Source organism: Acanthaster planci, linkage group LG19 (assembly GCF_054643075.1).
Source record: "Acanthaster planci isolate LZ-2023a linkage group LG19, COTS_SCS, whole genome shotgun sequence".
NCBI lineage: Eukaryota > Metazoa > Echinodermata > Asteroidea > Valvatida > Acanthasteridae > Acanthaster > Acanthaster planci.
Genome location: NC_141795.1, coordinates 8,864,530 through 8,882,364, shown reverse-complemented (window position 1 = coordinate 8,882,364; position 17,835 = coordinate 8,864,530). Strand labels below are relative to the sequence as shown.

Here is a 17,835-nt window from a genome sequence, read left to right as displayed (position 1 = left end):
TGTAATTTCAATTGCGGAAATTAAACCCACGAATAAAGACACGATGTCACCAGATAACCATAATTATGGGCTCGGACAAATCGACCTCCATGTCGACTCGACTCGAGACAACTTGACCGTTCAGGCGACTACCGTCCAGCGAGACTGATGCAGAAAGTCCGGCAACTACGGTGGGTGTAAATTCCAGATAGTTACTTACAACAGCCTGTGATACAAGTTAAATGCGTTTTCTTCTTAAATATTGGGAAGCTTTTGATGTGTATATTGTGATTTATAAAAATAAATAAATCTGATATCCTCGTCTTTATGAAATTTATGAATTAATGTTTCGTGTTTTTCTTTGGACTTCGAGTCTACTTCAAGGGGCAATGGGATGGCTGGTCACCCAAAAACCTGCTCGTGCGTGGGTTATATTAGGTGAGCCTCAAGGCCGGTTCATATTCGCTGCGCATTCACTGCCTTCGCAGTGCGAGGGTCTATTTTGAGGTGTCTGCAGTGCGCGAAGGAAAGCGCAATGAACCAAAAAAAATATGTAAACGTACATTATATAAGTTGGAAGTTCAGGGAAATAAATTCATCAAACATAACACGAACAAAAATGAACAAAAAACTTGCTTACTGGCCTTCCCTTGGTGCGTTATTGCCCTGGAAAGCGTTACTCAGTTGTTTCTTACTACCTAGGCCTATGCCAGGTGCGGATCGGGGGGGGGGTTAAAAAAAAGTAAAATCGGGAAAATGATAGAGAGCAACTAAAGTAAGTGTACTAATACCATTGTAAACAATGTATGTCACGGATAATATTTCATCATTTCTGCTTGTCGGGAAAAAAAGGGAACTATTGAATAAAAATCTCACGCTGATGGCATGACTCCTCCCCACAAAAAAAATTCCTGGATCCACCCCTGGACACTCACTTTCTGGTTAGAACTTGGCCACCACAATTTTTGTACAAAGTTACATTGAAAAAAAGGCTGTCTTAAGACCCACCATTATACCTTTTTTTCCTTAGAAAATTAGATTGTTACAACATCCAGAAAGCGCTTATCACTGCAACGATCGGAATTCCGAAATTGTGCATGATGGACTTTTAAGTTAGGGCTGGTTCATACTCGCTGCGTTTGCACACACTCAGCGCGTCATGTGAACCCTACATTTGACGTTCATACTTTCCGTTTTTTAATTTGAATCCACACAAGGTTTGGCCCAGGAAAACCCATATTTACTTGAGAAATAAATCATTCAGTGTCAATTTAACTCAGGGCCCATTAAAATTCGTTTTAAACAGAACGATCTTTCACACGAGCATTCGAAAATTAAAAACAGGTCTTCGATTTCGTTATCGAGCATTCTTTCTGGAAATACATTCATTCATATTCGTCAAAGGGCTTTTAGAAGGAAGTTGACCAGGCATTTTTTCTTAATACGTTTGATAAATTTGTTTCTGGGAACTTTTAACTTGTATATGTACATTTACATATATTTTGAAATGGTCCATAACTCCGTAGTCAGATATGAAACACAAAATGCGCAGCATCAGCAACAAAAAGCAAAACACAAGTTCTCTGAATTGACTCAAGAAACAGGCGTAGATGGAAATAAAAACCTACAGATACAAAAAAATCATTCACAATAATTAAAAAAAATTTATGGAACACGGATATCATACAGAAAAACAGACCAACAGTATTTCGCCAATGCTTCTAAATTGGGCACTCAGATCGCGAAATAGAATTTACTGTAAACGAAAAAGGGAATCACGTGCAAGTGTAAGATCGTATACATTTCGACGAGTTTCAGTTTGACTGCACCTACTGGAAAAAGACAGCAGAGATTACACTAAAGGATGGTGATATTTAAAATGGATATGAACGAAGTAGAATGGCGGAATGAAAACTGAACGGCAAAGCTAAAAAAAATTCGAAAACGAATTTGAATGTCAGAATAGGAAAAAAAAATAAACCAAAATAAACCAAACCGTAGGATCTTATCTGTGCGAGTGTCAATACGTGTTGACGAAAGTAAGCGAATTTTTGCTGAAATTGGCTGGGAAAACCTTTTACCGACCCAAACGTCTTCTATCTTTGAAACAAGTTTTGGGTGAACACAGAACATTAACAATGCGCTTGGTTGCTTCACAGGCTATGCACAGGCTGATTGGAAGGGCGCCCTCACGTCTTGTCAGATGCAGACTTACACAATACTTGATGTGCATTACCGTGTCCGAAACGGGCTTCCAGAGCTAGCTACGGCTAGGTCTATCGTTTGCGCGTCTCTGCGTATTTCCAACGGAGCAAAGGCTAAGACCTAGCTCTAAACATCAAATTGAGTTGGGGTTCGTGACTTAGAGCTCCTTTGACGACACAGGATTTCGCGGACTCGAGAAGGTTCCGAAATTCCTGTTTCCTGAATTTTCTAAATAATCAGCACATCTTAACCCAAGGAACAACATGACTATTTCTGGTAAGGGTAGGATACTGTTGGTGTGCGCATACTTGATGTACGCATTAACATGATTAAGTCTGGTCATGATATTTCTTTCCAAATCAGTCATGTCAGTGGCATGATGTGGCTAGCCTTTGCCCCTCGGTGTGCCCATTTTGCCCCAACCATGGAGCTATAAAAAGGTTTATAACGGAGGAATAAATTCCTCCATGCTCCAACCACCAGAAAACTTCGCCCCCTTGAACACTGGTCCTGCATTAGGTAAGGTTTGGGTTAAGGTCCCACATGAGCCATTTTCACATTTCATGTCATGATGTGCGTAAGCTTAGAAGACTTAATCATGTTAACAAAGGAGAACAAATTCATGACAACAATGTTGCGTAACATTTGGCAAATGGACACTTGCGATTGTCATTGTTGTAGATAGTTCGTTCCCCTCTAGCTGTGTTCACTAAGGTCTACTCGCGCAGGGGAGCTAACATCAACATGGCGATGGAACGGGAAATTGGCTTACTGCAACCAACGTCCAGGGTACCAACTTGTCCTGCTAAAGAGACATTTTTTACAATCCACATATTCAGGAGTTGGAATAGGTCTTATGAATACCCTACCACTCAAAAAAAGACCCTGGAATCATGGTTACCATGGTAACATGGGTACAAGGTACCCCAAGAACTGTGCGGTAGGTACGGAGTTGAAAATCCCCATGAGAGCAGTGAACAGTGTGACCTCAAAGGCAGCTATGAGGTTGAACATGCGGGGTGGTGTGCTATTCTGCAATTGAGCTCAGGAATTATCCAAGCACTAGGTTAAGAACAAGCATGGAGCAGTTAGGGTGAAGTAGCCAAGGGGGAGGGAGTGCAACTCCCCCTTCCACCTTGGGAACTCTGCCCATCTTCATGGCCACTTTGCCCCGCCCCTCTGAGGCATGTGAGCAGAGTCCCACTCTGCCACTATAAAAGGTAAATACATGTACATGTATGCCTCATGTGTGGTGTGTTTGCAGCATATCACAACTCCATGCATCTGGATAGACCTCTCTTGTGACAAATAAAGCCTGGTTTCCATATGGTTGTAACAAACACAGACAGTACATAAAGACATCAAGACGCAGGCAGTTGCGGAAGAGACTCTGCATGATGCCATTTCACCCGAAAATCCAAGCAAACATCCTCTGAAGCGTAGAAATTGGTCGCATAATATGCTCTTTTTAGGTGGCAGTGCCACCTCTTAAAGCCAGGCTGATACTCCAGTGAGATGTATTTTTGTTTATGGTCATATATTTTGTTGACAATTGGGGCTGTACGTGTTAGTCATAAGGAGCAAATAGGCAAAACAAGTAATGCTAAGTGAGAGAGACGTCGTTCTACAATTGTCATGCCAGTGTGCATGTTTGTATAGGCCTTCTCTGGCAACTCAATGCAGACAGTCGGCAAACATTAACCGGATCCAACTTACCCGACTGTCTACGTTGATGTTTACGTTAGTTACGAAGACTCACGATAAAGGTTTCTTTATCCTTGTGTGTCATCGGGGACTGATTAGCAATGCTCTCTGCATCTCTTTACGTTGAAAGGGAAACGAGGCATTACACATGCCCACACAACAAGTGCAAAGTGCACAGTAACTGCTAATCTTGCTCTTAGTCCAAAAGATCCTTTCTTTTTTTGATTGATCTTTGATATGCAGGGGAACAAGCCAAACTTCTTCGCATGAAGATTTCTCTGAATATGCTCACCATGGAATACCTTCGATTTACAATAGTGTACCACCAAGAGTTTGCAACGCGTTGGCCAATCATAACACGCGAAATTTGTCGACCCTTTCCAAACACGCATTGGGTCGACAAATTTTGCGCATGGTGATTGGCCAACGCGTTGCAAACTCTTAGTGGCGCACTATTGTGAAACGACCGTGTTGTGATACACGACCTCAATCAGTGATCCAACGCTACAGTAGTTCACTGACCCTAGAACCCGCCCAGTGGATAGAGTGAACCAGCTTAGCGTGGAAATCAAGCTGATTTTTCTACAGTTCTATACCAATGAATGATTTTTTTGACCAGGCCAAGATTGGTTGACCGTCATCCCCACTGCTGGAGCCATAGGCCTAGTGGTCTACTTGGCTGTGTCCAAGTTCCAAAGCTCCTCTAGTAGCAAGGACACCATCGTCAACAGAAGCATCAAGAAAGACGTGGAGAAGGTGGTGGACTCCTTTGATATAGAGGACCTTGGAGATAGCACAGCATTCTGCCGATGTTGGCGGTCTAAGAAGGTGAGGACATCACCCAAGGGTTTGGCATCAGCACTCCAAATCTAAACCTACTCTAAATCTCGCTGAGCAGCAGAAGAAACTGTTGTTAATTAACTTTGGCAGGCATTGCATTGCAGGGGGAATTGGGGACACTTATCGGCCTCCCCCTCCCCCGGGGAAAAAATAGGATTTAGTCTGGTTTATAGTTGGCCTGAAAGCGTACACAAATGTCAAATTGTGACATACATGTAAGGTCGAATGTTTGCGCCGCAAATTTGCAGAAGTTGAACACAGCTCAAGGGAATTTTGCTGCAAATCTTTCACAATGTCATTTCTGCTTTGCTTTTGCGTTTGCATGAAGTACGAACTTGCCTTCAGTGAGAAATAGTTGAGATGATTTTTTTTTTGCGGCTGGCCAAGTATTTTGAAAAATCAGTTTGAGTTCAGCTTTTTTACTTTCTCATCACCCTCGTGCCTTTCCCATATGTTTTTGTTTTTAATGAAGTTAAAGTGTACACAGTGCTCTGTATGCATGTGTAGTAATGAGCATCTGTCGCACATAGGAGGGCACGGGTTTGTTAGTTGCAAAACACAGCCTCTGGTTTATAACTGTTTTGTCTACAGTTTCCCTACTGTGACGGGTCACACAACAGCCACAACAAGGAGACTGGGGACAATGTTGGACCTCTCTGCCTCTCCAAGAAATCTGGCAGTTCTTAATTAAGAGAATTGGCCAGATTTATGCAAGGAGCAAAGGCGGAATCAACAAAAGACGAGCAATAAATTGGAAATTGCTATGGGAGTGTTTCATTGGTAATTCGAATTTTGTTTGTAGAAGTTGGGGGTTGTAGGTTTCTTTGAAGACAAAATGCCATTGACATTGTCAAAATGCCATTGACATTGTCAAAATGCTGTTGACATTGTCAAAATGCTGTTGACATTGTCAAAATGCTGTTGACATTGTCAAAATGCCACTGACATGGTCAAAGTGCTGTTGACATTGCCAAAATGCTGTTGACATTGTCAAAATGCTGTTGACATTGTCAAAATGCCGTTGACATTGTCAAACGGCATGTTGTCTCTTCATTGTGTGGATTGCACTTGCTTTGTATACATCAGTCTGCACGTTGGTTGTGGAGCTAAGCTTGGATTGGTTTACAGAAATATCGTGTGTGTTGGTGTTCCCTTTGCAAATAATATGACATGCAGTCAGAGATTAACTTTCAGTATTGGTTGAAATTTTTCTACAAGAGGCCTTTGTACTGATCACACCACAGTTTGCTTACATGTGCCTTTCTTATAGAGGCCAGGAGATGAGGACAGATTCAAAAGAATCGACACTCCGTAGGAAAGTGTACTTGTGAACAAAACATGGCGTCACCAGTACACAGGCCATCTGATTAAAAGGTGCTACAGTGAGCCAGTTGGGTATTCCAACTGCACATGCCCAAAGCTAAAGCGTGTATATAGGAAGAGCAGCATGCGTGCGTGATCGTCTGTCCTATCAGCACAACCATAAGCTGACTCAAGCGCATGCTTTGTTTCCGAAAGACCTTGCCTTTATGAAATGCCAGCTCACTGCACTCTGACTTGGTAGCATACCCCTCAAAACCTTTTGCCAGTACCGCAAGCAACCTCATGAATCTCTGGTTAAGAAAACTGTTATGATCTAGGGTCTGATGCTGACTAAGAAAGCATGATATATGCAAAAACCTACATTTCTAAATGTATTTGCATAGACAAGTATATATAAGTTCAGTGAAGTCATTTTTTTCCCTGGCAAATCCACCTTACTCAAATTTGAAGTGAAATTTATTTAGATTTTGTTGAAAAGTATAATTTCAAATTATTATTTCAAATTGTTGGTATTGAGTTCAAATAAAAATAGCAAGTCAGGTTCCCAACCTGGTTTTTTATTTTCTTGGTATGGATTTAGTTAGTTATTTTTTTGTATATTATAACCGTATATAATTGGTGGTTTGATTTCCAAATTAATGCGTGTAAGAATTATCATGGAAAATTTAATTCAGCTGGAAATAATTTTGACTCGAGATGTATATCTGGATGACAGCCATCTCCGTTATTTTGGACAACAATGACTCGGTACCTCAGATATCCATTTAAAAAAAAATATTGGCATTTTTATATCTGTCTTTCCAACTTGCAACTGAGCATGTAGCAGTCAACAACTGTTAAGTTGCGAGCATTTATAAACTAACACTTTCAAATGGAACCCCCGCAGTTTGTAGAACATCAGGGTGTTGGTTATGAGAATAAAAAGTGTGATCTGTGTCACTTGATATGATGATGATGTTGCTGTCTGTCATGTACAAAGTCAGGCTTTACAAAAGTCTCAGAAATAATTCTCTGAAGTGAAATGGTTGAGGTAGAAATAGATGCAGTCTTTTTCATCAGTGACTACATTGACAGAAAATAGCCATGAAAATACTTCACAGGTTTGACTTGAAAAAGATGTGTGTGTCAGTAATCTTTTCTCATTCAGCAAGCATGATGAAAGCAAGCAAAAACTGGATTTTAGATCAACTGAGATCTCTTATTTCATCCGAAATCTTGCCAGTGATGCTCTGTTGCTCGGAAGGGTATTTTCCAATTTGCTCAGAAAAGGGAATAATGGAAGTGTTCCCCATGGACGGTGGGAACAAGAACTTGCAGCTACTAGCCAGTGAAATGGAAAGAAAACAAAAATTGTCATGCATTTTGTAATCTTGGGGGAGGGGCTTATTTTTCTCCACATGTAATAGTGGTGATCACGTACATGTCTGGCAGAGTATGATGAATTCATTCAGGACGCTAAATTTAAACATACTGGGATGTGAGTTCAGTTCATATTCTGTGATTTCATACTAGCCATTTTCCATATTGATTTTGTTTTTAACATGGAATGAGTGTGACAATAAACTCTTGGAGAAATATAAAGCCTTTTTTTTTCTTGAGATTTCCAGACGGTGTTCATTCATTGAAATGCACTCAAACTGCTGTAAATCTAGATAGAAAATTGCAGATATAACATGCTAGAATGACTACTGCATGGTCCTGCCTTGGACTCTCTCCTAAGGTTCTCGGTGAGGGAAACCGGTTTGGCTGTGTGGTTGACAACACACTCTAAAATAAACGCCTACTTTCTCAAACTACTCATACGGAAACGTATTGCTGCCAACGCGAAAAAAAATATGTTGTCTCCTTTAAACGACATAGTTACCTCGCTTAAACGAAATACTTAGTCCAGTTTGGAGTCTCGTCCACAACCTTTGTGGCCCTCTGAGTCCGGGTTCTCCGAGGCCAAGACCGAGTCACTGCCATTCGAGGCCGAGGCCACAGTCTCCAAGGCCGAGGCCAAGGCTTTGAAAAACCGGCATCGAGAGCTCCAACACTGACTAAATCGTTTAAACGAGATAACTATGTCGTTTAAACGAGATAATAAGTCGTTAAAAACGATATGCATGTAAGTCGTTTAAATGAGAATTTTTTTCGTGTTGGCAGAAATACGCTTCCGTACACACACACTAGCTCTGCAGACAACTAATTCAAGCCCCATTGAAAACATTGTAAAATCAGCACTGTTAAGGGCCAATAACATGCACGCCAACATCCGTGAGATTTCTGAAACACAAATGAAATTCTTGTCTTCTCACTGATCTTTCAATTTCTGTTCAATTTTTCGTGGGTTAACCAATTACATTTTTAATTGTTCCCACAAAACAAAATCATCCCCCCCAAAAGTGATTTTCCGAAGTCTGATCGCAGCCGGTAGCCATTCTTCAAGTGCCAACCCTTAACTTTTTGGGGCACTTAGGACCATTTTTCAACCGTAGTTTTTAGCCATTCTGCTATCATATGAAAGCTCAAAGACCCAGGGAGTTGATCCTGGCAAGGATTTACACAATCTCACCATTTTGGGGGGGCACATAATCTCTTAGGGGGGACTTTTAATACGAGTGAGCTGGCCAGAAATTCTCACTTGAATTAGTGGTCTGCACCCTGCACACAGGGCAAGCATCGGCAGGTCTGGGGTTGTTGTGTATGTACGTATTGCCGAGAAGGTGTTGATCACGCCCTCAATCGATATCAACCGTCAACTGGTGCAAGTGATAGTTAGCGCCACAGATCATTGGATTGTTGTTTATAATTTCTTGGAATCGCCTATCTCAAAACACTTTACACAATGAAAAGCCAAACATGCAGGAGAGAAATTAATTATGAACGAATTTGTCCCAATAAGGAGTGCATTGTAATTCCGAAATAAAGGCGCTGCAGGCGAAGTATTAAATTTGCCGATTTTGATGTCCCTGATATAAACTCATGCACTGGAAAACGGATGGCATTCTTCGGAAAATGTATATATAGGTGAGGATGAGATAGTCAACCACAAAACCTGGCTCATGGTTCTTACATACAAGCATGAAAGCTGTGTTTTTGGGGTATGTTTGTTTACAAAAATAGAGAATGGAAAATTCCCACGGTGTAGCACGCCCCTTCCAGGGGGCACCACTATTTAAATGATTTCAAACGGAATTGTGTAATTAAAGTTGGATTTCGCATAACATATGTAACATCTGAGTAAGTATATGACAATATTTCCAGTTTAGTCTAATTCTAAACCCAATAAAATGATTTTGCATAAAAAATGGGCAAAGCATTACCCTAATTATTAGACAGTCTTGAATCCCCTGGTATGTTTTAAGCATATTGCATAACATTGAATACATAATTTGATCACTCACAAGCTGCGTGATCGGCTGCATGTTTACGTAGCTAGCTGTGATGTGCGCGGCGCTATAATCGATTTTACTACGGCCCGACATTCACCGCCCACCGAGCCGTTTGGTGGCACCGTGGCACACGCCTTCCGTAGTTTGCTCGAACTTGAATGAATGATATGGTCCCGCAAATTCGACCACATTTTTACACCCACTTTCAGTTTGTCTTCCTAAAAATTGGGTAAGTCGTGGACGTCACAGCGGTCTCCCATGTATATTTTGACGTGCATTTTAAGCATTTGAAATGTGGTGTTACTGTAGATAAGAGCATGGTAAGAGTTTGTTCACCTCAGGCTGTCAAATCATGTCGTCCTGCTCATGTACAGCAACATGTACATGTAATGTACACTGTACATCATGTACTGTACATGTACATAGTATTAGTAATGTACAGTCTTTGTGGGAAGACGGTTAACTCGTAATCGTACGATGCTTATACTCCGTACATGGTGACTGGGTAAATCTGTGATCTGTTTAGGTTTGGAAGTAATTATAAAGATGAATAAAGAAATTGACTGAAGCGGGATTTGAACCTGCTGCCTCCAGAATACCGTACCTGTGCTCTACCAACTGAGGCTGAGCTGTCCAGCCCTATGTTCAAATGTTGGTGGCTCTTCCCATTTTGTTCAGGGGGCGCTAGCCTGAAGCCATTCAGCCGTAGTAGAGTCAACTTTCACTTGACTTTCCTCTAACAGCATTTGCCAAACCTTGTTGTCGGAAACTCGGAATACTTGTACTGTACTGTAGCCCTTATGATACATGTCGTTGAACCTCTGTGAACAATTCCAGTGTCATGAAATTTCGTACGAAACCCCGGTGTCAGTGTCCGGAAACTGGGCTCAAATTCAGCTGAGTGTTCTCTAATGTGGCGCACTTGACAAAATCTCAGAAAATCCTACATAAACATTTTCGAAATTCTTTAAAGTGGATCAATTCTTGTAGAGCAACATTCCATCCATGCACATACCCATCCACAAGTTTGTCAGAGAATTATTTTCGTAGTTCTGTGCACATTTTGAAAATATTCATTTTGCCATCAGAAAAAAAATTGGAAAATCGGCCAAAAATAACAGTTTCATCAGACCTTTGTAGCATGTGCATAATATCGTGATTTATGAATCAGAATATTGATAGTTTGATGAAGTTTCATTAACTGGAATTTGAGGTAAAAATATTGTTCCAGTGAGACACAAGAGGCCAAAAATGAAATTGCGCCACGTTAGAGTAGATCAGCCATAAACCTGAAACACCATGTAGCCAGGGATCACAACCCAATAACATGATCCAACCTGGGAAATGGTGAACAGGTTTGGAAGTGTTGATTGATACTAAATTGATTCCATAATTTACATATTTATACTAGGGCCTATTTATTTGCCGTGTTTGGAGACTTTTTCATTCGTAACGTTAATAGAATGTCATTTCAACAATATTGAGGATAAGTATTTTAGCAATGACCGACCTTCAATTCATGAGATCTGAAACAAATGTAACATTAGGCCAAGGCCCTATGGCTAACCAGCCAACTGAAAAAAAGAGTGGAGGCAGGATGCATCGTTCTTTCCCGCCTTCTACATGCATGTCTTCAACAGCCCAAAATGGTAAGAAGTTTACATTATCATTGTTGCAACGTCCTCTCAAGAATTACCCCCAGAACTCTGGAGCACAGTGGACAAGAAGTCTCAGAGTTCTGTGGCTAGGCCTATCCAAGAATGACTCTTGAATCCTTCAGTAACTTGTAACGAAGGAAGACTTTCCAAAGTGGCAAAGTTAATTTTGATTGATACAAACCCAACAAGAAGTTCAAAATTTGAGTGAAACAAAAATGTAGCATCCTGAAAACTTAAAGTAAGGATTACCTGATGTTGTTAGAGGAATTTTTGTGAACATGTTGAAGCCAAGCCATATAATCGGTGATAGTGCATATACATGTAAGTTTCTTAACCCCTACTTTTTAGAAAACAGTGAACACCAAAACGGTGAAAACCTAAGATTTCTGCATGCCTCTAACTGTAGGACTTGTAAAATACATTAAAACTTGACTTCAGACAAATAGATCTCTGAAAGGACGGCATCTTCGTAGGAAAATTACAACTGCATATTTAACATAATCAAGTAGGTGTGTACACAGGTTACAAATGTTCTCTGCAAGTCTGCATGTGTGCGTGGCAGTATTCTAACCACGGTGGGTGGCGGCGGGTGGCACCACCTGGTACTGCAAATTTCCTCCCGGCTCCCGGGTTCAAATTGGCTGTGTCCCCAAACACAGCTTTTCCAAAAAATGAACTGAAATATCACGGAAAATCATTGAAATGTACCAATTCGATTGTATTTCAAGCATCAGAAAGCACTGAGAACTGTGCTCGCTACGGTTTTCAATCCAAAAATTTACCCGGCACTAAAATGGTCCTAGCTAGAACACTGGTGCATGGTGGTCCAAATATCTTTGATGTACGTCACAACTGATGCGCGTCACAAAAATTTGATGTCCAAAATGCCTGTGCACGTGGCAGTCTGCAGGATGTGACGTCATTTGAGAAAGACGTACGGAATTAATACCTTCTGTACCTGGAGAAAAATTGGCAGTACAAGCTCACACTTTTTGTGAAATTAAAGTTTGCAAACTTTGAAGTGGGCTAATTGATTACATTTGTATCTTAAAACAAAAATTATCAGTGTATTCAACTTTAGGAGGTATGTGAATTGATGGGTTCAGCCATTACAAGAAATTGATATCTTTTACATTCTATGCATCTCTTGAGAAACATGCTTTGAAGATTCCAAGGCACCTCCAAAAAAGAAATATGGTAACTCTTGCCAGATAGACCCAAGTTCCTGCCTTGCACCCTTGCAAACTGGGTCATTCCAGGGACATTTCCTGGCTGGAAATGTCAAAATAATCCCCAGCTGGTCTGCTCAATGCATTGGTAGACATCCCCGCATCCTGTTCAACTTGGACAGAAAAAAACGGGCGTCTTGCTTTTGATTTCCTCCACGCCAGTGCAATCCACTTTCACCAAAGATGTTGCAATCGGGCTATTGTTTAGAAGTATCCTGATATCTTTTGACATCAGGATGGGTGTGAGGTATGAAAACATTGTCATTTTACTTCTCCCGGTGTGTTGCAGTTACAGTGCTAATTTCAAATCTTGAGCTATTCTCTACGGATGAATAGCAAACTTAAATTACTCACAAGGGAAATGTATACCCGAAACTGAGCTGCAATCTTGCATTTTTTTGGGGGGGAGGCATGAGAGTTTAATGTATTGTGTTCACATTTGTGATGCTAGATTTTGGGAAATTTTCACAAGAAATGATTTCACACATTCAAGTATGTGTTCTCCCCAACCCCCTGTAAAACTTATGACAACTGTAATTGTTTTTCCTGAAATATAAAAACGCGAACAACTGCAAACTGCCTGCTGATTACAGTGACCTTAAATGTCCTAATTGAAAACAGTTAGATGGCCTGACTTTTCAATCTGTGTTCCAGTCGTCGGGCCCTCTTTTTCAATTGGTAATTTTGTTTTATTTTTCTCTCGATCAAGTGCAAGTGATAAATGTTAAATTTAACATAGGCAGCCTTGACAGAGGCCTTTATACAATTTAGCCATGCCAGAAGTTCTCCATATATTCTCAACACTTGGAGGAAACAACATACATGTACATGTAGAAGACGGATCACTGCGGAAAGTGTTCATTGCCAATCTGCCCCAACGGAAGGATGTGGGAGAACTCTGATATTATTAATTTACAGTTGATATGAAAGTCAATATTTGCTCAGTTACTCGGGGCCAACTTCCTGGTTGTCTGTGAGGCCAGCCAAATAATAGACCCTGGTATGTGTGGGTGGTACATCGGTCAACAAACTTTGGTCCAAGAAGCAGCCTTGCCGTGAAGCCTTCACACCAGGACTACTTATCAAAGGCAGATCTGAAAGATCCACATTGATATTAAGTTCACACGTCTTATGTGAAGCCAGACATTGTTTTTAAATTTTGTTTCCATTTGTCGGATTGATTTAATGACAATTTAAAGCAAGATTTTGAAAGTTGATTTCATTACAAACAAAAGATCCGTCAAACTTATTTGCAATAAATCCTCGTATGTACATGTATGTTTCCTCTTAATAGTGAACTAAATCACCTATTTTACAAATGAATTTTTCAGTGAGGAAGAAATGACATTGTTGTTCAACCTCATCAATTGATATTTCAATGGACATTTCCTTGTTAGATCTTCTTGCCCTTGTAAAATCTTATATCGGTACCGGACTATTAGGCCATGTAGCTACCATATGCGTTTGTGTCACTGTTTAATTTTGGGGAAGCAAATGTAGGTCTAATGTTCAACTCAGATAGGCAGTAGTCTTTTGGCGTGAATGAAGTGATAAAGCGTTCCTTGCTGGCAACAGTGTTGGGGAATGGTGACAAGTGGTGAAATACTTGTAGGTTTGTCAGGTCTCATGAGATGTTGTGGGTGTTCAGTTGAATTGAAAAGGTGTCATGAAATTTGCAAAAGGGATATTTGGGCCTCCTCCACGCGCCAAACACCTTGGTCCATAAACGTATGCATTTACTGTACATGTACATGTATGTACATATGTACAGTGCATGTACATGGACACTTAATGTGACTTACGTGTACAGTACCAGGGCGTTATCCTCCCGATTGCATTTCTCACAAGATAACAAGTGAGTCTGAAGTGAAAGTGGCATTGTGCTCAAGGAATGTCAGTGGGCGTAATGGCTTATTCAGAGAAAGCTCTGCCCGTACCATACATGAGCAAGCAAACATGCATGGCAGAAGTACATGTAATTTGCTTGGAGAACGGTTTTTTAAAGCTCTGTTTTTTCCCCTCATTTTTCTCCTAGTGGGGATAACTTTGCTCAGCATTTTTATGTGTTGAGACATTCTACTCTTGTCGCAAGGATCTGGAATGTGGGCCTGGCTCCAATCTTGAGGTCCTCCATCAACTGGCTTGGTAAGTAAGCGCAAGAGGAATTTTGAAATGAATTGGTTATTGCCTGAAGACATGTTGCCTTGAAGCCTTTCATACCTCTCTACCTACTTGCTGGATTGTTCTGAGTTTGTCACTGCATTTTTACTTGATGCGTAAGGCTGTGTGTGGATTACTTTGCCGCAGCTTGAAATTATGCCAGAGCCTGTGATAGTGGCTGTAGTCAGAGACACGGCCTAAGGCTCCATAGTCTTTCGCTTCTGATTCTGTGCATGTATGAAAGTTGTAAAAGTTCTTACTGACATATAATTTCCTTTTTCTTGTTGCAAGTCAATGTATTTTACTATTACATCAAAGATCTTTGTTTTCATTTTGAAGTGTCATTCCTCTGTGTTGGATACTGTCCTTTTATTGGCCCAGAACGATCACATGAGAGGGCGATATATACACATATCACACTCACCATGAGACATTTCATTTTACCGATGGTGTGTGCGCGCACACGCATACGTGCGCGAAACAGAAGAGTTTTGGGAAGTTCGAGAATGAACATACATATGTACGTGGTCCTTTAGTCAATTTTGTGTGGTGCCCATTATACGTTTTGTGCATAGGCTACGAGGGAATTCGATCAATGATCGCGCTTGTATAACAGACTCGTTCCCGTCCCCGCAGTGTATAAGGTAATGCGGGGACCGCTTACCAGACAATATAAATGTACTCACTGGTACCCGCACTAGTTTCACATTAGTGTTTATGCAATTAACGAAAGGGAGGGAACAGTTCATTTGCATACGCTATCGTTTATGTACGTTAACTTACAGTTTTACAGTTGGGCCAGCATCTTATGAAACTGTTCAGCTTGTTTCTTTGGATAAATTCTTAAAGACAGTACTCGTAAATCTTGGATAAAAGCAAAAACAACTAGTCATATTATTCAACAGTCGTATTTATTCAGACTAAGGCAGTTTAGCCATTCATATGGAGAGTGGATCAAGTGGCCGGTCTCATAACAGTTGATAAAACATCAGCAAGCTGTGCATTACCTCATGCAATATGTAGCTACCGGTACTGCCACATGCATGCCGATCATATTGCTTGTGACTACTTAAGAGGAATGTACAAGTACCATAATAAGGCTGGAGGGGTGTGTTTGACAAGAAAAGTAATCTTAAAAACAAAATCATTGGGAAAAAATAATTGTTTCAACCTGTTTTGACTTTATGACTCCAAAGATATATATGATTGGGATTAAATACCAGTATGTTTGGCCAGTTTTCGTTGAAGACCAGCTCAGGAGAATGGACACTGATGATGTATCATGCCTTCCTCTTGGGCATTATCAGCGTCCATTTGCCCAATCCAGTTTTAAATGTTGGTTTAGGACCGGCCGTTCCCGATATTCATATCACTTCACAGTCACATTGATGTACATGTAGTTTTCTTGACCAAATGGCAAAATGCTGTAACCCTTCAACCGCGTACTTATCGACGAGTGCCAAACGGCGATAAAGTCTCACTTGAGCCCCCCCTCCAAGGGCTGTCTTATTTTCCTGAGATTTTTATGCAAGCGTATTGATCGCTCGCCGACAGTCAGCTCCGACTCTTTTGACTCGAACAGGGGTTCATTTTGCAGCAAGCTGCAAGTTGTTGATGTGTGTTTAGCCACTAGCCAAGTCTCTGTTTAATCAATGAGAGACCTGCTCATCTGGCATAGGGATCAATAGTGTGTTATACATGCTTGTTATTAGCTGCCAGTTTGACTGAAAAGGCACAATTAAAAATTTATCATTGGACAGGCAAAGATAATTTGGCTGAGTGCATGTCATCTCTGAAGATACTGGTGCCATTTGTCATTCTCTAATTCAATATGATGGCAGCATTTTTAACCCTACAGTGTATGTAACTCTCCGGGATGTCTGTAAAGTCATATTGAAATTGTAGCACTTAGCTCAGTTGGGTCAAATAAATGGTTTGGTCATTTTTTTCTACCAAAGCTGGAGCTTTCTCAATTTTTCCAGAAGTATTTATTGTGCTGCATAATATTTGTGTTGAAAGAAGCTGAAACTTTTGGAAGAAAGAGAAAAGGCAGCTAAGCCCCATTACTTTTGGAAAGCACATGTACATGTAGGCAATATTTCTGTATATCTGTTTCTTGAACTGTACCTCCTGGGAGATATTACTGTGGACATTTCAGCACGTCCTCCTTTATTCCAGTGTTTAATCTTCTTTTTGTTTTGTACACAGACGCATCGGGATCATTTAATTTCCCACAAGAAATTCCTAATTACTAAGCTAACAGCAAAAGCGGGCTATTGGGGGTAGGGAATCTGCTGGATAATTTCATTTAGTGTCTGGCCAGAGAGGTCATCCACGGAATGGGTAGGATTCCCATGGATTGTTTGGAAGCACTCGGAGACATGAAGTGGTTGGCTATTCAATTAGCGGTGTTTGCCAGGTTGCAAGAGCTTGCCCTGAAAATGGAGAGCTGCACGAGCAAACTTCAGCTGTTTGCTTTCACGTTGTGTTGTGTACAATGTACATGTTCCACCTTCTAATTTAGCTTAGGCTAAACAAAAAAATAGCTGTATTTCCGGTTACCCGACCCAACCCAGAAAATCACGCGGAACCTATGTCTTTTTATTCGACAAATCAATAAAATGTAAAAACTTACGGTGCCTTGCCCCGAGCCTCATTTTGTGTACATCGTCCTGTACATTGTATTGTTTAATTTTTTTTGTTTTTGCATGAGCTGGACGGCTCTTGTGTGTTTGTATTTTAACAACCAGCTGCTTTACTACTCAATCACAGTGCTGATATGTAACATTGACATGTACAGTATGAATCTGACACTATGTACCTGTTACAAATATACGCCCCCCCTTAAAAATACAGACCATCATTCGACCCTAATTTTTTGGGTTATGAAAATTTAGAGTAAAAAAAAAATTGTACGCAACCAACCACCCTAATTATTTTCCAGTGTAATACTATAGGAAACACAACTAATTTTTTGTTTGGCCTTAGCTTTGGGAACATTGGTCTCTTTGATAACTTCATACCATTTCTTTACTGAAAAGGAAGTGTTGTACTTTTCCATTGTTTCACAGGCTGGTTGCCAGAGTGGATCCAGAACTAAATTTTCGGGGAGGACAATTTTTATTAGAGGGGGAGGCGAACAATGTAGAAATATTGTGATTTTTTTATGGCTTTCTTAGGGTTGGGGTTACATTTTGGGTCATTTTACCTGCTTTTGGAAGGAAGGGATGTGAAATATACCCAAACATCCCTAGTACCCTTTTCATTTGTTTTTCACAAAAGTTTTTTTTTTTTGTGTGTCAGTTAATGCGACATTACCAAGCACCAACATCCTTCCGATGCTCCAAAATTTTGTAAAAATAG

The 17,835-nt window shown here is 40.5% G+C and overlaps 2 protein-coding genes across 4 annotated transcripts in view; both read left to right on the top strand.

The window, feature by feature from the left end:
• Nucleotides 1-2,301: 2,301 nt before the first annotated feature.
• On the top strand, nt 2,302-6,995 carry LOC110990160 (CDGSH iron-sulfur domain-containing protein 1-like). Its single transcript, XM_022255018.2, has 3 exons — nt 2,302-2,460; nt 4,508-4,716; nt 5,320-6,995. The coding sequence occupies exons 1-3, from the start codon at nt 2,448-2,450 to the stop codon at nt 5,413-5,415; spliced, it is 318 nt and encodes a 105-aa protein (XP_022110710.2). The 5' UTR covers nt 2,302-2,447; the 3' UTR covers nt 5,416-6,995.
• A 2,502-nt stretch (nt 6,996-9,497) lies between these two features.
• Nucleotides 9,498-17,835, top strand: part of LOC110990148 (uncharacterized) — a 35,302-nt gene continuing 26,964 nt past the window's right edge. For all 3 annotated transcript variants that reach the window (XR_015423360.1, XM_022254998.2, XM_022254999.2), the window contains exons 1-2: nt 9,498-9,654; nt 14,348-14,457. The gene's annotated coding sequence lies outside the window, so the exon portion shown is untranslated. The remainder of the gene's footprint in view (nt 9,655-14,347; nt 14,458-17,835) is intronic.